The sequence below is a fragment of the Mytilus trossulus genome, chromosome 5 (genome assembly GCF_036588685.1).
Source record: "Mytilus trossulus isolate FHL-02 chromosome 5, PNRI_Mtr1.1.1.hap1, whole genome shotgun sequence".
Taxonomy (NCBI): domain Eukaryota; kingdom Metazoa; phylum Mollusca; class Bivalvia; order Mytilida; family Mytilidae; genus Mytilus; species Mytilus trossulus.
The window spans coordinates 84133722-84158217 of record NC_086377.1 but is presented as its reverse complement, the minus strand read 5'-3'; the positions used below and the strand labels follow the sequence as shown (position 1 = coordinate 84158217).

The 24496-nt window shown below is 32.1% G+C and overlaps 1 protein-coding gene across 1 annotated transcript in view; it reads right to left on the bottom strand.

Annotated features, from left to right (window-relative positions):
* Window positions 1–1007: 1007 nt before the first annotated feature.
* LOC134719217 (uncharacterized) overlaps window positions 1008–24496 on the bottom strand; it is a 32074-nt gene continuing 8585 nt past the window's right edge. The window contains exons 4-12 of the mRNA XM_063582220.1: window positions 23363–23469; window positions 19012–19465; window positions 12737–13509; window positions 10723–10753; window positions 8745–9016; window positions 8122–8149; window positions 6736–7059; window positions 4141–4431; window positions 1008–2296 (exon numbers count right to left, since the gene is read on the bottom strand). Of these exons, the coding sequence (XP_063438290.1) occupies window positions 1962–2296; window positions 4141–4431; window positions 6736–7059; window positions 8122–8149; window positions 8745–9016; window positions 10723–10753; window positions 12737–13509; window positions 19012–19465; window positions 23363–23469 (2615 nt within the window). The 3' untranslated portion in view covers window positions 1008–1961. The remainder of the gene's footprint in view (window positions 2297–4140; window positions 4432–6735; window positions 7060–8121; window positions 8150–8744; window positions 9017–10722; window positions 10754–12736; window positions 13510–19011; window positions 19466–23362; window positions 23470–24496) is intronic.

Here is a 24496-nt window from a genome sequence, read left to right as displayed (position 1 = left end):
TTAGGATGATAAACAACGTCAGTGACTAAAATCTATACTTCCAGACCATCATGTATTATTTATGCAGTGGAATATGTATCAACAAGGTCTTGGTATCTTCTAAAGAACTTGAGCAAAAGACTCATCAGTGACGATCGAAAAAGAATCTTAAAAAGGCAAATCAAGCAAGAAATTGTATAGCATTGCGCTAAAACACCCCCAAACAACACATGGTGCAGATAGCCTGACTTGAAAGAGGCCAAACATTTGCTTGGTAGTAGGTTTTCAAATGTTTTTTCTGATCTGTTTGGATTTAAAATCCATTTTTCTGATGGATGAAAGATAAGTTCATTTGACAGAACAGATGTGTCAAAAACATTCTTTGTGAAATACCATGTTATGTTAGCAACAACTATATTTACATAATAAGAGCATATCGTTGTGAAATACCATGTTATGTTAGCAACAACTATATTTACATAATAAGAGCATATCGTTGTGAAATACCATGTTATGTTAGCAACAACTATATTTACATAATAAGAGTATATCGTTGTGAAATACCATGTTATGTTAGCAACAACTATATTTACATAAAAAGAGCATTTCGTTGTGAAATACCATGTTATGTGAGCAACAATTATATTTACATAATAAGAGCATTTCGTTGTGAAATACCATGTTATGTTAGCAACAACTATATTTACATAATAAGAGCATATCGTTGTGAAATACCATATTATGTTAGCAACAACTATATTTACATAATAAGAGCATATCATTGTGAAATACCATGTTATGTTAGCAACAATTATATTTACATAATAAGAACATATCATTGCATTTTTGTTCAAAACTATGTTTATGAAGAGGCATTTTTATTTACAAATGTACATATAAAAGTAGCTGTTTGATAAACAAAATATACAACAAGTTAATGTCAAAAAATTCAGAAACACCTTAAGGACAAGATTCGGTCACTGAATTAGTTATTTCATATGTGCATACTTTATTATTCATTAGACTTTAAACTTAGAGATAAATTGACTATTAAGGTAACATTGAACAGCTTTAAGAGATTAACATACACAATTATGACTGAAAAGAAATTGATAATAACCTAAATGCAGCTATGTAGGTTATTCAATATTTATCAAAATAGTACATATAGTATATTGTATAAAGTTATGACATTTCCTTTAGGTTGCACTTTGTAAAAACAGCTGTTTCACAAACCACGCCTCTTTTGGGATATATACTATTGATAGATGTTTTGTTTACCTACTGGTTCCCAGATATGATATCTATGTTTCATCTCAAAGAGACACATCTTGGGAACTTTACCAGTATGAATACACATGGATAGCGGCCAAATTAAATTCTGAGAAGGACCAAATGTTAAGTGAGAGGAAGTACATAATTTTAGTATACATGTAGGTTTAAATTCTTGGAAGTTTGAGGCATATAAATGTTGAAAATATACCGCACAGCCATATGTTTTGAACTTTGAAAAATCAGAAGTGCATATGAACTTTCCAATTACTGGTTCCAAATAATTATATTAAGATACATTAAAATTATTTTATATGAATATAAAATATGTCATGACTGCTTCATAATTAACATATCTGTTATGGAACGAACACTCGTAGGGGGATTTGTGTTTACAGGAATGAATACTCGTAAAAGGGGTACATATTTTATGTTTTTCCTTGCCAAGCATGACACTCACACATGACATATGTTTAATATAAATATTGTTATCAATAATATATTGTTATTCATTCACTTTGAATGTTTAAGTGACCAAATCATTGATCATAGGATTGACAATACCTCCTTCTATTCATTGTTTACATGTGTTTGTCTTAGCGGTTTAAGTGACCAAATCATTGAACATTGGATTGACAATACCTTCTTCTATTTATTGTTTACATGTGTGTGTCTTAGCTGTCTTTAACTTGTTGTATAAAGTTTTTCTTTTATTTTGAGCGTTTATGAAAGGTTGCCATATCTGTGCTAGTAACTTCTGTCTTCTCTATTTGATCTGCTAGATCTGCATAAATTGAGTCTTGTCGTAGGGCTTTGAGAAATTCATTAAATCCCTGTTCATTTTTACGCAACAGCATGTCCATTAAATTCCTGTTCTTTTCCTGTGGGGTTTTACCAGATTCTATCTTCTTCCCATCATCAACTGACAATACCTCTTTTGATATTAGATGATCTACTATGTTCTCGTGTTGTATATCAGTGATGACCTTGAGGTAGTTCTTTTGTAGACGAACTTTATATAATGGAAAATTCCAAACTGATAAGCCTACAAAATACAAAAATATTTTTTTCTTAAGATAGTGCTATTGACCTTTTATGACTAAAGACGAGGTTAAATTCAGATAAGCGATTTGGACCACATGAAATTTATAACGTGTTTTCATTTTTTTTTTACATCACTTGGTCGATACCTCTGCTGGTGAATCTCGGTCTATTTCTGTAATTTATTCTTACATACTTTTGATTTTTTAACCCTGTATGCGTACATTGCCTATGAAAATTTTAAAATTGTTTGTATGCACATTGAACGACAAATTTATGTGACGTATATAATTTTTCTGACGTCGGACACTCAAGTAGATCCATGTGTTCGTGGATAGGTTTTTGTGTCCTGTTAAATTGTTCCTTTTAAAAGTTTTGGATTCTCATAAATTCTATGTATAACTTTTGGACTAGTTTGATTTCTGTAATTTATTCTTACATACTTTTGATTTTTTAACCCTGTCTGCGCTCATTGCCTATGTAAAATTTAAAATTGTTTATAATCCAGGTACTTTTGATAACTATTGTATTCACATTGAACGACAAATGTATGTGACGTATATAATTTTTCTGACGTCAGACACTCAAATCAATCCATGTGTTCGTAGATAGTAGATGTTGTTGTGTCCTGTTAAATTGTTATACGATGATGACTGATGTTCCCATATTTTGACTATTTTATTGATTGTGACTGTTTATTTAACGCATCATGTAAATGTAACGGAATTTGATGAGACTGTAATTAAAGTGAGAGGGTTAGCGCTATAGAACCAGGTTTAATCAACCATTTTCTACATTTGAAAATGCCTGTACCAAGTCAGGAATATGACAGTTCTTGTCCATTCGTTTTTGATGCGTTTTGTTTTTTGATTTTGCCATGTGATTATGGACTTTCCAAATTGATTTTCCTCTGAGTTCAGTATTTTTGTGATTTTACTTTTTTTTATATGTCTCCTAGAGTATCATTAGCTTAGTATTAAGTACTTTGCGACTCACATGATTTAAAACAAACCCTTCTTAAAATTACCATTTATAAATTTTAAAATTATGCAGAAACTAAGGTTTCAACTCATTCGGGCAAAGTTGGCATTGGATGGATTTGGCCATTTTTAGTACTTTTCAGGTGTGTAGCCCTTCTACTGTTTTGGTTTTATTCACCCTTTTCTTAAATCAAATGTCTCATGAATAAATTGAATACCCACATAGAATGTAGTATTGATAGATCTTAAATTTCTTCAAACAAATTGAGATGTATGCTCTGAATTTATCAAACACATATGATAAGCGTTTGGCATTTTAAACAGAGCTGGTAAACATGGTAAACATACACATTCACAATTTATAGTTAATTGCCAATTTGTTTGTTATTCTATTTTCTCTCACTTTGATTTTTTTTTATAGTTGACCAAAACTAATGCCTTTGCATTATATATGTCCACTATTCTTTTCTACAGTTGGATCTAAGAAGCGAAATTCATCTGAGGTCATATTTGCCTGATTCGTAACAGGTACTTAATGAACTGTGACTTCATTATAACTGTAGAAAAGAATCTTGATCTCAATGTCTGAGATCATAATTACTCAATGGTACAATGTCTAAGATCATAGTTACTTAACACAAACTGAAATTCGTCCTGAAAGACTCATCATATATACCAGTGACCTACTTTGGTATGCAAGAAAAGTATTATACTTATGATAATTTAAATACGACGCAATTAATCTGGTAGACAGTCTTTAGAATCAAATACATTATATCTATTTTGAATGAATATATAACAAGATTTAAAAATGATTTCAGTAAAAATCCTTCTTTCTTTGTGTTTATAATAAACCCTTCAGATATACCTTCATTTTCTGCCGATGCTGATGTTGGACTTGGACTGGACTCACATTTCAAATCATTAGCGATATCTTCGTATCCATAAATACGTAATCCATCAACAAACACACTGTAAGCAGGTTCTCTCCTTTTAATTACAATATCCAGCAATGCTTTGTTCTGATCATCATGTCGAGGATAATGTTCAATATCACGTCTGTCGTCTGCTGATATCACCAGATGTGTCATCATATGATCTAAAATTGGACTGATTTGTATGTCCTGTATGATTCTGTCTGCATTATCTCTGAGTTTATCTGTAATTGTAGTAATAAAAAAAATCGTTTAGGATGTAAGTTGACTTAAAATATCAAAATGATTATATATTTTGTATTCAGTTAGCATACTGCATTTACTGATTTCTTTTCAAAATATGTATTGTCAAGCAAACGAAAAGTCTGAACTTTAGTTCACGTTTTGAAATTGCACGCATACACAATATGGAATATAAAAATTGAGCACAGCTCAAACTCTCAAGACAGTATCTAATTCTATGTAAGAACCTTCAACTTTAGCTCACAGATATGATATTCCTGTATAAGAAGCAAACTCCCGAAAATGTACATAGATATATAAAGTGATATTCACAGTAAAATATATATGTTATGTCAAGTTTTCCTAAAGTGTTCAGGTCTCGACAATAACGCTTGTCCGATTGTCCGGTACCAGAGGGAAAAAGTCGGACAAGTAAAAGCTGTATCAAGGGTTGTCCGTCGGGACAAGTTCAATTATTCTGCAGAAAATAAATGTAATCCAACTTTGATGAACAAAGTAATTATAAACAAAAAACAAGAACACAAACATTAATTTGACATGTTTCTGTATTCTGTTTATTCAAATGCAAAACCGTTTTCTTCAACATGTTAACATGCACTCAATAATTTTTAGCTGGTTCTTTATCAGGTATGTTTTAAAAGGTGAAAGGTATACTATTCTCGGAAACCAGTCTTACTGATCGGAATCAATGATGCACTTTGTAGATAAGGTAACTGTTCAGGACAGTTCGTCACCTCAACAGGTTTAGCTCCAAGTTTAATAGACAGTTTGGCACCGTAGGAGACATATTTAGTAGACATGATTGATAGACAGTTTGGCAAGGCAGGAGACATTTCGGGACCAAGACAAATCAGTACCTCATTTTGATACCTTATTCTGTTCCTTATAATAAATACCATACCGGTATTTTTTTCACAAAAATATTTTTTTTTATTTACCATAAAATTCACAAAATCATATTTGATCATTAGCAATCAGACCTTATCTTCTTCTTTTTATTGATTGCATTTGAATTATTTTTTTCAACTTTAAAAAAACAGGATACAAATCCAATGAGTTTACAGGCCTATTAGATGGTGCCTCATGTGCAGAGTCTGGTGATACTATCATTGATGAAAACTAGAACCTAAGTCCTGTGACATGACTTGATTCAGTTGTACTTGACTCATATTTTTGAAAAGTATTTCAAAAGAAATACATCAAATTCTGTTCTATTGTTTCAATTCGTTTTGTTCCTTTAATCAACTTAAGATGTAAAAAGGTTATTTTTAATAAAAAAAAAATTGGACAAGCACAATTTCATTCGGACAAGTAAGTTTTGGTATGTACTTGTCCTACTGGACAAATTGAAAAAAAAAGTTATTGTAGAGGCCTGGTGTTTATGTCGTAATCAAACTAAATTCATTTGATGTGTATTGATTGATATTTTGTCTCGGGTACATTTTTCTTTAATAATTTGTTAATGTATTTTAACTAGCTTATCAGTACTTTATGCTTATGTGTGTCTGTTAATTGTTTGTTTGCTTTATGTCATAAAGGCAACAGTAGTAAACCGCTGTTCAATAGTCATAAATTGATTAAGTTAAAACAAATCCAGGTCACAAACCAAAACCGAGGGAAACAATGCAACAACAAAAACACTGAAATGCTAAAAAAACAAATGCCTGCATACATAGAAACGGACTATTTGGTATCAATCTGACGAGTTAAGCACAAAGTGCCTTTTATATTTGGTTTGTATATGTTTCTTTTACACAACTGTCACAGGTTAACGACAGGTTAGTTTTCAAGATTGGTTCTAAATATAGAAATAAAAATATCCAAAAAATGTCTGACACATATATATGCATTGAATTGACATAAACCAACACTTAACAAAGGAAACGCAGGTCATAACAAATGAAAAAAATATAGAGTGCATTACTTCACAAGAGTAGTATACCAATACTACTATAACATTTAAATAAAATTAAATTAAAAACCCCAAAAAAAAACCTTAACAACTAGAAGCAAACATATACAAATAGTTTGAAAGAGATTCCTAGATGATTCCAGATGCCACCTGTATTCAAATTGTCTGAAAAGCTACTGAGTTGACTGCAAATGATTTTTTTTAACATAACTGAATGAACCGCAGTGGATATGGCTGAAAATTGACTGGGAGACTGAACATGACGGAATAATCAAATTTCAGCTTAAGATTCATTTACGAATGCTACCTATTCCGTAAATAAAAAGCTACTGAAAAGTTTCCATATCTGTTTTCCGTCGCAGCATATTATTACCTGTAACAATTTCCACAGCTCTTAATGTTTTTGCATCTATGTTCTTCACAACCTCCTCTAAACAACGTACACCTTTTCTTATATTAACCAAAGCTTGTTTAATGACGCGTATTGTAGGTTTTACTGATCTGTCTTTTCTCCAAGTAAATAACACTTCCTTATTTTGGGCTGTCAAATTGGTACTACATTTGTCGATATTTTCTAAATCCGCTATGGACAATCCGAGTTCTGTTCCAAGTTGAAAAACCATTTTTCCAATCTGTGGTGCTAGCTTGTCTAAAATTTCATCTGTAGGGATACAATCTAATATATCGTCTGGAATTCCTATAAGAGAATTGAGATTTAAATAATACATGGAAGTGAATAGTTGTACATGGACTCATGGACATTAGTCTTCAAATGATGTTTTAAACAGTCATTTTATTTTCTAGGACTGGTTTTGGCTGACATGAACAACACGATGGGTGCCTCGTGTGGAGCAGGTTCTGCGTACCATTCTGGGGCACCTTAGATCAAACCCAATGGTTAGTGGGGTTCGTGTCGCTTAGTCTTTAGTTTTCTGTGTTTTGTTTTGTATACTATTGTCATGATTGTGTTTCTGTTTGTCCTTGTCTTTTGTAGCCCTGGCATTGTCAGTTTATTTTCGACTTATGAGTTTGTCCCTCTTGTATCTGTAGCCCCTCATTTTGAAAGGTCTGTTTGTAAAATGCTTATCACAGAATACACAATTATTATCAGTTAACTTTTTAGCTGGCATGATTCAAATCAAACGTTTTTTCTATTTCAAGTATTTGTTGATATGTTTAGAAAATATTACGGAAATAAAGTTCCCTCAGGCAAAATGGACCTTTCAAGGATTTTTCTAGGTCCTTTTTAGTCATACTGCTTCCCTTGTAAACAGCCTCTGAAAATTTACACAAACAGACTAACAAGTGCACACTACCATGTGTTATCTCAGTGAATGACAAGAAAGCAAAAGAGCATACATGATCACTAGCCAAATCATTTGTCTAGTAAGAGTAAGAAAAAACTGATCATAAATTGACAAAAACATCACTTTCAATATTAGATCATGTTTGTGTTTTTCCTAAACACAACAATTAACAAACACAATTCATGTTTATGCTTCTGTCAACTTAATTTCTATGGGAATATGTGCATTACTTGATAACATATGCAGTTTCTATGATTTTAAACTGAATGTAAGACATTTCGTTAATAAGAAGAATGAAAAGACAGACACAGAACTATAGCAAAGCCCACACTACGTTTGACCATGGGTTAATAAAGTCACTGTTAAGCATGATTTCTGTTGACAGTACAGTAAAACAAAAATACTAGATTTCGTTTAAAGTACATGAATATCTTAAGATACAGTTTACTCACTAGATTTTACTTGTTTTCTTCTCCTGACCTGAAAATGAAGCCGTATAAAACTGTATTGTAACTATTTAATATTATTCTTCCGGTGTATCTTAAATGATTGCCGCAATTCAATTCACGAATACGTATCATCAGCATTGTTTTATCATACAGATGTAAAAACATGTGTATAATATCGCCATTGTTTTAGGACCATTTTCGAATAATGTGGAGGTATTTGTTGTATTTTGTTATGTTTACATAATTTGATAAATAGTGTCAAGTATGACTGTTTATTTAAAAAAAAAAGTTATCCAATAATTAAGAAAACAAATAGCACATGTTCATATCTTATATATCTGGGTCATTTCTCCTGCTATGTCGGCAAGGCTTGGGAAATAAACCTGATGCATATTTAATGAAATATTATTAACAGTTATGTAACAAGATATCAATTATTGACAATTCTGTATTTATGTAAGCATTCCAGCGATCTAATTGTGAAATTTAAGTACATATCTTTGATGTAAGCGGCTCTCAAACTTCGATTTTATGTTTTCAAAATCGTAGCTAATTTACTTTTAAGTGACCATTATTGAAAGGGAGATCTGCAAATGCAAAAAACACTTTATCTCTATATAGCTTACCATGCATAATGTGTGTGTTGTTAATTTCATTTCTTGCAAACTTTTATCTAGATCTCCAAAACATATTGAATAATTCTCTTTCAAGTGAATAAGTGTCAACAACTTGACCATCTGTGTATTTCCTGTGTAATTCTTGACAATATCTCTCCAATCTATCTCTTCCATTCCAAGACGAAGTGCTAATTCATGTATCAAGTCTTCCTCACAAGTACTAGAAAGACGAAGCAACTCGGGGTTACTTGGAATTTGATCTAAAGAATATTCACTCAAACCTACAAGTTGTATAAAACGTAAACATTGTAAAAAGATAGTAATAATTATGTAAATGTGATGATACATTACTAGAACACTATTAGTCAATATTAGTAAACATTGTAAAAAGATAGTAATAATTATGTAAATGTGATGATACATTACTAGAACACTATTAGTCAATATTGGCAACAAATATGAATAAACATCCTAACAATATTGGTAAGCAAGCCAACCAACTTTGGACCAACATAGAGTAGTGAAACATGACAAAAACAGTAAAGGTTTATATGCTAGTCAACTCTTATATATATCATGCATATAAACTCATCCTCGATACCAGGATTATTTTGGGATTTACGCCAGACGTGCGTTTCGTCTTCAAAATATTGACTTGCTGTCTCATCAGTAACGCTTGAATAATTGGTGATATTTTTTTGTGTTAATGGAACACAAAGATAGCCGATACACATTTCAATTCCACAAATGTTTAGAACTGGATTATTGTGAATCTTACTAAGGTTTTGTATTTATGTTATCAGCTCACAATATAACTTCAATGCAAATTACATATACTCCTACGCACGGATCCGGAAATTTTTTCACCTAATTTCGGTCATTTTCATACAACTTAAAAGTTGATGCCCCTTTTCAAAAAATGATTGACAAAACCACAATACTGCATGAGACTCATTATGAGTATGCTCATACTTGATCGTCATGTTCGTAGCATCAACAAACTTGTTTCACTGTTGCATCGCATTTACTTCATGATTTGTCCTACCATTTTCCAAAAATCGTTTAAGAGCAATTAAGGGAAGGCAACAGTTTAAAAATAAAATGATTTTAATGACTCAAAACGATAATATTCTCAGTTATCCCTTACGTATCATTTGATTCTGAAGTCAAAATTCAAACCGGATGTACAGTGACAATCCTAAAATGAACAATTCCGGACTCATTTCCGGGATTAGTTTTGTTTATCCAAATGACAGGAAATCATCGGCTTTTTAATATTTTACCTTTAATAGTGTAAGAATATTAATTAAAATAGTTGCACAAGCTTTATTTAGGATGAACTTATTTTAAATTTACAATTTATTGTCTAAATCTGTGGGAGAGAATTTCAAGCATGCGTATTACATAGTAAACAAAGCACGTGTGTGAGAAGTAAAAAAAAAAAAATTCTACGTAAATTAAACAAAGTTTTAATTTAATTTTAAATCATAATTGACAATTGTCTGACCTGTTGAGTAATTAAATAATGAAGCCAGTTGGTATGGAATTTTTATTTCATTATAATAATAGTTTTGAGCTTGTGAATAATTGCCAGGTGTGAATTAAAAACACAGGTAATGAGATTAGCAATCATTAGCCAATAGCTCCCTGAGGCATTAATATAGTTATTAGGAGGGCCCTCAGGATTATAACACTTTATTGAAGTGGCAGTTTAATTACAGGAAGTCGATAACAAAACAAAAATGTGTTCATAATGGCGATTTTGAAAGTCGATCTCAACGAAATGACCGAAATTATTACGGTTGAAAAATAAAATTTGACCTAAATCCCAATTAACAGTTTAGGACATTATAGTTTCAGTTTATGACATGACTGGCAAATATGACCGTTTCCGGACCCTTGCTCCTACGATACATATTTTACTCACGAAGGAATTATGATATTTTTGAGATCTTATAACAGAAAAAGAAATAGTCAATACATTTACCTGGACAACTAGGATCACACTGCATTTGTTCCTGTAAGGAAAAGAAAAACCTTTTATTATCCTACAAGTATTCGTAGCTAACGTAATCCGGCTAACATACCAAGAAATAAAAACATAGAAACTGCTTATAAGTTAAATATTAGTATAATGTTAGACTAGTTTTGATAACTATGCTGAACAAAGTTAATCAAGCCACAATTTGTATGTGCCTGTCCCAAGTCAGGAGCCTGTATTTTCGTTATTGTAATTTGTTGGTGAACATCCTACTAGTTTTTTGTTCTTTGTTTTACATGTTTTATGCATGAATATGTTCGTTAGTTTTCACTTTTGGATTGTTTTACATCTGTCATACCAGGGCCTTTTATAGTTGAATATATGGTATGGGTTTTTCTGATTAGTGAATGCCATACAATAACCTACAGTTGCTACTATGTCATTTGGTCTCTGGTGGAGAGCTTTCTGCTATGTCATTTGGTCTCTGGTGGAGAGCTTTCTACTATGTCATTTGGTCTCTGGTGGAGAGCTTTCTACTATGTCATTTGGTCTCTGGTGGGAGCTTTCTACTATGTCATTTGGTCTCTGGTGGAGAGCTTTCTACATTGTCATTTGGTCTCTGGTGGAGAGCTTTCTGCTATGTCATTTGGTCTCTGGTGGAGAGCTTTCTACTATGACATTTGGTCTCTGGTGGAGAGCTTTCTACTATGTCATTTGGTCTCTGGTGGAGAGCTTTCTACTTTGTCATTTGGTCTCTGGTGGAGAGCTTTCTACTATGTCATTTGGTCTCTGGTGGAGAGATTTCTACTATGTCATTTGGTCTCTGGTGGAGAGCTTTCTACTATGTCATTTGGTCTCTAGTGGAGAGCTTTCTACTATGTCATTTGGTCTCTGGTGGAGAGCTTTCTACTATGTCATTTGGTCTCTGGTGGAGAGCTTTCTACTATGTCATTTGGTCTCTGGTGGAGAGCTTTCTACTACATCTACTATGTCATTTGGTCTCTGGTGGAGAGCTTTCTACTACGTCATTTGGTCTCTAGTGGAGAGCTTTCTGCTATGTCATTTGGTCTCTCGTGGAGAGCTTTCTACTATGTCATTTGGTCTCTAGTGGAGAGCTTTCTACTATGTCATTTGGTCTCTGGTGGAGAGCTTTCTACTATGTCATTTGGTCTCTAGTGGAGAGCTTTCTACTATGTCATTTGGTCTCTTGTGGAGAGCTTTCTACTGTGTCATTTGGTCCCTGGTGGAGAGCTTTCTACTATGTCATTTGGTCTCTGGTGGAGAGCTTTCCCATTGGCACTCATACAACATCGTCTTGTTTTCATATTAATCAAAATATTTGGAATTACAAAGTTACACTAATGAGACTACTACAAATACCTTTATAAGACTTTTTTGGAGGGATTGTATGGTTTGTTGTGCGACCTTTTAATACACTGATTGTGTTGTCCTACCTATTATGACATTTTGAGTAAGTGTAAATTTGCATGGTGGTTGGTGTTGGTATAGCAACTGGTTTCTTTTTGTAGTTCGAAAGATTCTCTCAGTTTTGTGTTTTTACTTCAGTTTGTAAGTTGTAAATGAATTTTCGAGATTTAAACATCATTCTGCTCAATATGTCTGCGCCTAATGTATACTATTCATTACACTGTGTCTGTGAATTGCAGAACATTGATTAGGGGTTTTATCAAATAATTGCTACACTGGCATTGCTGTTAATTATACTCGAAAAAGTTACGAAAAAATAACAGATGGAAAGCTAGAGTTGAAAACAAACGATTGTTATCATACTGATGAATAAAATTGTCCTTGTATCTTTTTTTCTTTTATGTTTCAGCATTAAATTTTGTGATTTGATAGGGGACTTTCCATTCCGAATTTTCCTCGGTATTTTTGTATTTGTTTTTTTGTATTTATTTCTTTATAAAGAAACAAACCAACTATATGATGTCTAAAAATATATGTCTGATGCATCCTAAGAAATTATTCAAAATGAAAATAGTTAAAGTAAAGTACATACCAGTTTCTGATTCCAAACCCTCCAGTTGTGTTTAATGTTTTCACCATGTTCGCAAAGACATTCCTCTGTATCTACAACCATATTTTCTTCTGGAGTAAAACAGTTTAATTTTGAGCAGGAATACTCAGTGTGGAATGGTAACTTGTTGTTGGCTTTACAATGGATAGTTGACTGATAAAATTCGGATATTCTCTCCAAAGTAACAAACAAACAATCCCGGACACTAGTGGCTATATCAGGTATTATCAAACCCTTGGAGCGCTTGTGGACTAGGTGCAATAAGATCTTATTTCCTTCTACACAGACAACAATATCATGCTCTTTATCAAATGATAACCCAACAAACCCCGAAAACATAAGTTTCCGTCCTTGGTATTCTTTTAATGTCCACATACTCAGACATGCACATATTAGACGGTTTGGTAAAGCTGGAGGTATGATGGTTCCTTTGAAAACAAAGGCCAAACTTACAGTCCTCTCTGGTGTACATTCTTGTGTCAAGTAATCTGTATCATTTCTTTGTGTAAGCATACAGGGTACAAAGAAGTTTTCTACTGGTAGACGACTTCCTGTTTTTGTATCATATCTCCGTTGTTCGGATACGATATCTAGATGTATCAGCATATCAAATATGTACTCTTTAAATGGTAAAATCTGACGGAATTCTTCTTGTTCCCAAATCTGGTAGAGGTCTACTTTTTGAATCATTCCATTTTCAGACATCTTTTTGAAGGTTTTCCTTGTTTTATTTTCTTTGGGCCAAAATGCAACATCTATAAAAATTGAATAAAATATGAAATATTATTTATATTATGAGATTATAGCGATCTATAAAAGCTACATGATAAAACTATTGGTATCACTCATTTAGATCATCACTGGAAAACACAATTTATCTTAATATTTCAATTAAATGTCTTTTATATCAGAACACATTTTTTTTTGTCTAGTCTGTTACAGGATTTGGTGATCAAAGTTGAATCATTTCCATTGGAAGAAAATTATCTGAAACAAGGCTTGCATGTGCTGTGAGAAAACTGCTAGATTTCTAATGTCTGCATGGCTTGTACATGTTTTCGGTAAGGGAAACACTAAGAATGATGTATGGCAGTCATCCATGATGACATCTTGTCAGTCAATTACTGTCTTTCATATTTTTATTTTTCAGTTTTAAGCACAATTATTCGGTATAAGGTAGACGTTAATGTTAAATACACTAGATGTGATTTTTTTCTTTGAAATACTGGTTATTTGAAGATTCCCCGTTCAGTTTTGTCTTTATCAGATCAATAAATTTACAGAATTTCATCCTAATGTAAGACTACATCTACAGCGATTTGAGCAAAATGTATTAAAAAAATTAAAACCATGCCACATCATGATAGAATATAATGTGGACAAATTAAAGAACCTTAGTGAGCACCCTCACATACCCCACGTCCCCACATTGTCATTGGATGAAATAAATAAGTGTAAGAAAAACAAATTGTATAAGAAAAATTAATTTCCTGCCAATATGCACATCTAAATAGTATGTCCTTATTATCTACAAAATTTCATGAAATTCTGTTGTGTGGTTTCAGAGGAATTGAGATGATAAACTGCTGCAGAAGTACATTGAAGCAAATAAGTTCAAAGGGGCTAACTCCTAGAAAAAAAATTGAATCGCAATTTCCCGTCGATATGCACAACTACATAGTATGTCCTCATTATTTGAAAAGGTTTGGTGAAATTCTGTTGTGTGGTTTGAGAGGAGTTGCGAGGACAAACTGTTGCAGTGGTACATTAAAGTAAATCTCGCAACCAAGGTGTGCATCAGCTGGTCCCTAAACAATAATGTATGATAGTTAAGTGAAATGAATGTCACACTAACCATGTATACATTTACTTTCTATAAAAAGCCTGATATAAGAGTTTCTGTTTAAATATATAACAACTTAACATTGTCTCAAAACATAATTGTGTTAGTAATCAACTCATAATGAGATAGAACTACTTTCAAGTTTTTTAGGATTGTTCAAATATATTTTATATTTTGAAACCATGTAGTTCTATAGTTATACTAATACCTTTATACTTAATAAATATCAGTTTCAGTTTAAATTGAAAAAACAAAACTAAATAGGGAATGTGTCTATGGGACACAGATGATGCACCAGCTTGCATATTACGGAAAAAGTGACGCAACCCAAATTTGTAAATGATCTGCTTTTTGGTAATAAGCATTATATTTAAGTTTCATAAAATAAACTTAAGTTGGACAACAGAAACGAAAAAAATCCGCATTTTTTCCATTTGTAAAAGGCATAACTCTAGAACGGTAAAAGGGAAGGCACCAATATTCAAACTTGATCTTTGTTTTGTGGTTATAAGCATTTTCATGTTTTTGTATAGAATTCATAAAGTTTGGTTGAAGCAGGGAATTTCTATACTAACGGGACTGGTCACTTATAACGATATGTATACAAATTATCAGACTGATCTCGGCCGTAGCTGATGTCACGTGACTTTATAGCAAATCATTTCACATTTACGAAGGAATTCTTCATAACAATGTATACAAATAAATTATATGGCCGTGTTCACATTGACCTAAATTCGGTGTTGTGTTAGTGTTACTCACACGTAAACTAAACAAAATTGCGTTCCCATTGATAAAACTCAATGTTTACATGTAGTTTAAATCATGTTTTACCTACACACTGTCGATAGTCAATGTAGGCCTTGTGTAGGTTAAGTGTACACAAAACTAGGCATTTGGGACATTATATTGTATTAATTGTATCGTGTATATATTTAAGGAGGAAACTGTTTTTGAGTAAAATAGATATTTTTGATAATTATTAGTTGTCTAAAATTTACAGATTTTTTTTTGTTAAAAAAAATTAACGTACTTTATTAACCCCTAATCAACTCTCAAAGCAGTATCATTGCCGAACCCATAAGGCAACAACCAATTGATTTTCGGGGGGGGGGGACAATTATAGTCGAGTATAAAACATAAAGGCAAGGGGGTGAGGGCGGTGAGCTATGGATTTTGTTTTGGAAACAAAAAAATGTTTCCAGTTTTTGGCCCTGAAAAAAAAATTGTTTGTTTCACCCTCAGCTGCCACTATATATAATGCTACAATTGATTTCGACTTGTCACCAAAATTTGTCCTGAAAAAAATCAATAGCTCACGCCCCCCTCCCTCTCCACAAAAAATGAAGTAAATAGTTGCTGCCTAATTCATTTGAAAAGGTCTTCCCGAATCGACTTGACGTACACAGAAATATTCGCCACTGGTCTTCACTAAAAAAACGATTCACGCATAAATGCATGACTAACAAAAGTGTGAGGTAAATGATATGTTTGTCTAGTATCTTAGTTCCGTTAAATAACACGTAAAATAAATGAAAAAAAACGTTACCCTATTCCTTTACCAAAAAAACAATGTTGGAGAAGAAATACAATTTTAAACGAACAGAAAAAGTAAAAATGTAGTAAACTCTAATATCTCAATCCTTTTTTTCGGCTGTAAGCACGCTGTTGCAGCTAACGTTTTCTAATGCGTTATCGAGACATATCTAATGGCTTTCATAAAGTAGCAACCACTTAACTTTAAAAAAGGGGGAGGGTTATTTTTTTTTATCTGAGTGAGATTTTTTTTTCGCGCGTACGTTTTTATTCCATTTTTTTCGATGCTGGTGATCAAATACTTTTTTTGTAATATTTTACACTATAATGTATGGGGAAACTCTTGATTCAGAATAAAAAAAATTATCATCTGTATGACCATTTTTTTTTATCAAATTGGGGATCGGAATATTTCCATTCCCATCCCCCACCCCCCTTTTGAAGTCAAATGGTTGTTCCCTTATCGCTAGAAAAAAATTCCAAAAATTTTGAATATTCAGTTCTACGTAATGAACATTTAAATGACATATAGTTTACAAGTGGGAACAAATCTTATGTACAGGTAGCTAAACAAGGTGTATAGATGTGAACAAATGTAATGTGAAAACAGTGTACACTACACTAAACTAATTGTAAACATGTTTACTCTACACGGCGCGATTTTATGAAATTTTATACATTTTGTCATTGCAAAATGCTGTTTTTCAAAAGATTTCTCGGATTGTTTTTTAAATATTGATCTTTGAACTTTGAGGAATTTGTTCGTTGAATTTTCAGTGGCCGCCATCTTGTGTGATATGGAAACAATTTTAAACAACTGGGTTGTTCTTCAAAACGATACGTCTAAGTTTAATAATTCATCATTCTTTCAAAATCTTATATTTTTTGTCACCTTAAATCGCTATTAATCAGATTTTATTTATACAACAAATAATAATTATACAATTACAATGTAATGTGAAGTACTCAAATAACTACTAGCATCGTATATCAGAGATACAAAACTAAGTTTATATTTGGGTGGTAGCTTTAAACAGGTGGCTTAATTAGTTATCAGTTAAAATCAATAGAGACGAGCCCCGTTAGTATAGAAAGTCCCTGGTTGAGGCAAACTTAAGTAAGAAAATGGAAACAAAAAATGCAGCAATTTACCCATTTATAAAGGGACATAACTCTAGTATAGTAAAAGTGACGCACACAATTCAAATTTGATCTAAGTATCTGAGTAAACTGCTCGGTTGTCTGCTGCCGTACATCACCAATAAAAAAAAATATTTTCATTCAGAAATTAGTTAAACAAGTGCATGCATTTCACAATTATTAACACTGTGGATAAAAACAGATTGTTTTTTTAGTAATCATATTACATAAAAATTCTCACATACCAACACAACTATTAGTAAAGGATATTATCAAACAGTCTGTCACGCTCTAATAAAAGGTAAACACTTTTTGGATATTGGAACATTTTTACCTGCATTATATATATATATGTAGGACTCAAATCTATGGCAGGTTTCAAATCTATGGCAGGTTCCTAATCTATTGTATATGTGACGTCATGCCATCCCAAATCTATGGCAAGTTTTGTAATTTCCTAATCTATGGCGGATTTATGTTATTTCCAAATCTATGGCAAGTTTTGTGCAAATTGAAAACAATGCAGTACATTTTCGACCAATTACTTGTCTTAAGCAAGTGTAAAGGTACGACAATGGGAGCGTGGCTATAAACATTTTTGAAATATACATTCCATAATGGTCCACCCCAAAAAAAAATCATAAAGGAAAAATGTATATGCCTTGATACAGATTTCAAGATTAAAATGATGTGCTCTGTAAAAAATAAACATTTTTAATCTGTGCATGGTAACTGTTTAACAAATTCATTTAATCAACTAATAAGACCTTTGAAAAACAAGGAGGCGGTTTTTTATAAAAAAAAGAAAAAAAAAGTAACAAATAAAAATAAACAGTTTGAATTTTCAAATAATATTTATTTTAGCGATATCGTTAATACATCTTTTTTTATTTAATGACGATTTAAATCAAATTTGTATCCGGTAATTTTTTATTTCACTTTATAAACTTTGCTAGCCGTAGACAGTAAACTACTACCAAATAGATATAGGAAGATGTGGTATGAGTGCCATTGCAATTTCTAACAGTAAAAAGTAAAATCACAAAAATACTGAACTCAGAGGAAAATCAATACGGAAAGTCCATAATCACATGGCAAAATCAAATAACAAAACGCATCAAAAACGAATAGACAAGCACTGTCATATTCCTGACTTGGTACAGGCATTTTCAAATGTAGAAAATGGTGGATTAAACCTGGTTCTATAGCGCTAACCCTCTCTCTTTAATAACAGTCTCATCAAATTCCGTTATATTTACATGATGCGTTAAACCATTATAGGTCAACGCCTTCAACAAAAGCCTTGACTTACACCGAACAGCAAGCTATAAAGGGCCCCAAAAACTCTTTTTTCTAAAATATGCGGTACTAAAAATAGCGGTGCCATAATTCATCGAGGCATTCGGCCAGTACAGAACATTTTGTCCATCTTCAGGGTTAATATGTCACATCTTCCTTTAAACTACCTGCAAATTGTTGTCAGGGAAATATCTTCATCTTGAATGGGGTTCAAAACTATATGGGTGAATTATGGCGTTATTCAATTGTGACGTTATATGTTACTCTTTCCTCCAGATGTGCCATAGATTTGGAGAAAACAAAAATTTGCCATAAATTTGAGTTCTTTGACGTTTGTAACGTCACATTTGCCATAGATTAGGAATCTGTCATAGATTTGGAACCCGCCATAGATTTGAGTCCTAAATATATTCACTACACAATGAAAAAACATACACACCTGTGATAAAAGATCTCATAACTTCCACCATAAGAAGGGGGTTAATCATTACATTATCTCTCAGCTGGGGGGTATCAAAATAAACAATCTTCCCCAGAGAATGATGAAAATGTAGAAAATCAGTCAACTGCTCAGGAGACAGGACAGACACCTCGCTGATAGCATTTAATTCTTTAACTTCAGCCAATGACATTATTTGTTTTCCTTCTGCCACTAGTTCAGCGATCTCTAGCTCTAGTGGAACACAAGCATTGGGCATTCTTTCACCCCAGCATGGGTGGTCGAATGTAAGTTCTGTTATTGTTTTCTTTAGAACTTCTATTTCTGGGTCGGCTTGATCTTTGGCATTGACAAATATTAAAGGTCGTAGGACCAGATGATGTTTTCCCTCGTGGTCTTTAAACAACTCCTCAATTCCTCTGTTAAGCTCTTCACGTGTGATCTCAATATTCTCCTGTTAAACATAAAAAGTTGATAGAATAATACACTGTAAAGATACTGTATCACACACCTGGTGATTTATATGCATCTTCAATGGTGGAATATTCCACTGCGTACTACATTAAGATTTATCTCAAATTTTTGAATGACATACACCTTCTCTTACAGGTCAATTTTACACTTTTATCCTATTTCTTATACTTTCAAAGATAACAGAATGAAACTGTTATCAGTTGTTAAATATTGCATTCCAAGGGGAATACAATAAAAAGGGTCTTTTGAAAGAAAAACTTGTTATTGATACTTTTGTTCGGTAATTCACTTTACCTACCTAGTAAAGAAACACAAATTAACAAAACAAATCACATTTAATAAGTTGGCAATAAATCTAAAACAGGTCAAGAGTGTATTTGAGACAATATCTGAAAAAGTCTAATTTTTGGCAATAAGAAAAAACAAAAACAAAATCTTTAGACTCGGTATTTTAATAGCACGAATCGAAGAACACACATTGGGGATCTATAAACTGTTGTCTGTAATTCAAACAATTGTTTAATAAGCAAACAATGGCAATTTTGAATAAAGGGCTGCGCTTTAGCGCATGATACGCCCGTTGCTCTTTTAACTTTTCTTTTATGCTTTAAATGACTGTATATGATCAACTAGAAATAGTGTGAGTCCTGTCAAATACCCCCCCCCAAAAAAAAAAAAAAAAAAAAATAAATAAATAAAAATGCAAAAAAAAATTGGCACTATTAAGGCTACCTCAAATTTAACTAAGTTTGTTGTCTTAATTTTTCATCCATACATTCTATCTTGTTCACAACACACTTTCTGAGTACCAAGTACCTTTTATATTTATTAAGGCATATACATTATATAAAAGTTATAGATGAGATAAAATAGACTAAGTTATTCTAAATATTAGCCTATGTCAATAGATATAAACAATTTATCAAAGTTGCATAAAATTTTGTGAAAGTGTTAGTTATTGTCCCAAAATTGGAAAATCCCCCCTTTTTTAAGCATAAAAATTCATAACACGGAAATGTAAAATCTGAAATTTATAAAAATTGAAAGGGAGCTTACATCAATAGATATAAATAATTCACCAAAGTTTCATGGATATTGGTGAAAGCCTTTTTGAGTTATTGTCCAAAGTGTTAAAAATCCCCATTTCTTTATGAATAAAGCCCCATAAATCCAAAACTTAACATCTGAAATTGATAAAAATTGAAAGGGAGCTTACATCAATAGATAAAAACAATTCACCAAAGTTTCATGGACATTGGTGAAAGCCTTTGTGGGTTATTGTCCGAAGTGTTGAAAATCCCCCCTTTTTTATGAATAAAGCCCCATAAATCCAAAACTTAAAATCTGAAATTTAAAAAAAACGGAAGGGAGCTTACGTCAATAGATATAACAATTCACTTAAGTTTCATGGAAATTGGTGAAAGTGTTTTTGAGTTATTGTCCGAAGTGTTGACGACGGACGGACAGATGGACGGACGGACGGACAACGGTATACCATAATACGTCCCGTCTAAAAGACGACGGGCGTATAAAAATGGTAAAACAAATTCCAGTTCTTTCCTGTTACCAAAGTGAATCAATTTTAAAAAGTTTCTAATGGGAATAAGGAATTAGTTTAAGACACTATTTGATGTTTACTAGTATATCCTGCAATAGTTTATCAAATGCCAATTATTGATTTTAGCATTTGCAATACAAAAGGTTTAGAAATATACTTAAATATAGTCAGACATGTCGGTAACATGAAAGAATCTTGAGTAACAGGACAACGGTAACATGACAGAGTTGGTAACAGAAAGGATTTTTCTGCTTTATTTTAAAGTTTAAGAAAAATGCATCATTTTAGATTGGTCACAATTGGAAGATAACAGCAAACAATGTCATTTATCCTTTGAAACTGTATTTGCAAGATGAAATATCTGCCTAGGTAATGAAAAATTCTAAAATAAATTCCTTGCTGTTACTATCTACTATACTAGAATTGCACAATGTTCTCTGCTGTTATCAAAGGGAAAAAACCTATTTTTTTATTCAATATACTATATATTTTTTTGAAATTTATTTGATAAGGTGGTGATAACTTAAATATTAAATAAAATGGTTGGCATATAGTAAATTATCTTTTCGATTCTTAAGTGAAATTGTCTTCAACATCCTTCCTGTTACTGATGATGGTTATGCTGTTACTTTTTATCAGGTAACATGACAGTACATAACATAAAGGAATTACGCGATAGTTTTTGTCCTTTTTATCACATTAAATGTAAGTGTATTTCCTGTGACATATATTTTTTAAAAAGATGATATAATTACACACTAAATGTGTGGTGCACACTTAAAATTATTCTCAGAAAGTGTAAGAAAAGGCTATAACAGGATAGACCAATAAGTATTTTTCTATAAATTCGTACCTTGGATGGGCTTGAATTTTCAAACCTGGCCGCCTTTCCATCTATTTCTTTGTACTAATGCATTCAGGAAATGATGCTCTTCAAAATACTTAATGGGATATAACTCTTGGTCTTGTAAACGTTTCCTCAGGTAAAAAAACCTTAGTGGTAACAGGAAGGAAATCACCCCTGGGGACCATTTTTTTTCTCTTAAAATTTGCAAAATGTTATTACATGCTCTTGTTATAATATAAAAAGACAAATTAGGGGCAAGTTTATTATATGATATATCATATATATGAGAATCGGATGCCTGTTTAATTAATTTGGATATTATTTGAATGAATTAGTTTTCAAAATAACACAGGGGACAACATGATTTTAGGGGGGAGTTGAACATTTAAATTACAATATTTTATTGGAAGAAATACAATAATGAGTGTTTAATTGGCAGGAGTTGGTGCATTATATAATTTAGTTTATACTGAAACTTAAAATATTCAAAAAAGACGGTTGAATAAAAAAAATAATTGCTGGACATGGAAATTAAACTTTTTCAGATACTGTCTCATTTGCATTAACATAAGGATATTGTTTAAGTTCAATTTTTTGTTGATAAAAAATTGAACTTATTTTAAAACAAAGCATGAATTGTCCTCATGCATTCCCTGACCCATTTTTGATTCTACCAACCCATCAACATTTGTATTACATTTTGGAATTTCAAAAAGTTGGCCTCTGACATCGCTGAAGATACATTTATTGTTAAGACCTTCATCTGGTGCAGTACCGCTAAATGCTAAACTTTCATATTGTCAACATATTTGTTGAAATAAAACTGACTTAAATACAACTTAATCATTTTAACTGAGCAATTGTTATAGTCAATAGACCATGACCGAGAGTAACACGGCAAAGAAAATACAAACCTGTAAAATAATAACATTTAAACTGGGCAATTGTTATATTTATTTTTGTTATTTTGGAAGTATAGCTTTTCAACAATTTTCGGTACAAATCCATCTTTGGATTTCAAATGTTGGGCTTTGAGCCTTCCTGACGAAGGTAAATGAAGAAAAGCGCTTCAGACGCAATAAATTATTAAACGTGTTGTTTTTCATTTTTCTAGTCAATAGACCATGACTGAGAGTGACACGACAAATAATTTCCATGACAATGAGATGTATCAAATTGAATATTAATACAAATGCAAACCAAATATCATTTTCTGATTTATAAGTGGTTATTCATATATGCTACTCTAGTTATAGGCCTTTTAATCTGATCTTAAGTCTATTACCCACAAATCAATTAGGATCTTGTTTTTTCAAAAATGTAGCTATATAAGAAGTTTTGTCAAGTTAAGACATATGGGCATATTATCATTATATAAGCAATAGCGCTCTTATGAAGCAGTTTTTACACATTATTCAAGTGTTTCAAATGGCAATGACTTACTACTATATATCTTACACTAGATCACTCACCGTTGGTACTTTATCTTTGTGAGTGGCAACAAACAAGATCTTTGGAATGCCTGCATATACAACCTTACAATAGGTCAGGATGGAATTGACCCAATATTGCAAGAATACTACAAAATAAAATCAAACTCTGTCATAAAAAAGTATTAAAAAGTATATACATTCTGCCTTTTTTCATATTTGTAATACTACACTTTTACAATCTCATTGTCTTTTGTCTTGTTAACCCCTTATTTAAAAAAACCTGGATGAATTGCTGATAAATGAGGTTGATAAAGTATTAATACTTGATGAACCTGATTTATTTAAACAACTGCATGATAATAGTCTTACTTTAAGTTGGATTCTCTGTCAAAAAGTGACAACTGTTTCAGTGTATATGTTTATTCTATATTGTTGTATTTGTTCTTCAGACTATTTAACACATAGTTAAAGGAAGGCATATTAAAAAAAAGGTAACAATGCTTAAGACCTGCATACATTTAAAAGGTATACAAACTAATATTTCACACCAACAAAATAATGGCAAGTTCAAGTTGCAGTCCTGTGTAAGATTTTATGGAACAGCCCTTGGATTTTGTATTTGTTCTAATCACTATCTTGTTTTTTTTAATTATCATTTATGGCCGAGAACACAGTTATTCCGTAGTGCATTTCTTTTAGCATGCAAATTAAAAAATCACACCTGCTCTATCCAAAATGATGTGATATGGAACCTTATGGTACAATGACAGAGAGAACAGTACACTAACACACAAGTTATTCTCCTGAAACTACAAACATGTCCCTTTTTGACCCCTATTTCCTAAACTATTGGTACCACAACCCCCAAAATATTCTTCCTTTTGTGGTATTGAATCTTCTTGTAAAATTTCATAGAGATCCATTCACTTCAACTATTAAAAGTTATTGTCCGGAAACCAAATGTGTCATCGGACGACGACATAATAGCATTATATGAACCTCAAAAAAATGTGTGCGGTCGTATACAAATTCCTGTCCCAATTTGACAAGTAATTCCATTCTCCTACTTACTTTTTTAGGCATAAAATATAAAGAAATAAATCTGGATGGTGTAAGAAAAAAAAATTGCAAGTTATACACTGTCACATGAGGGTCACTATTTGTAGACAAGGA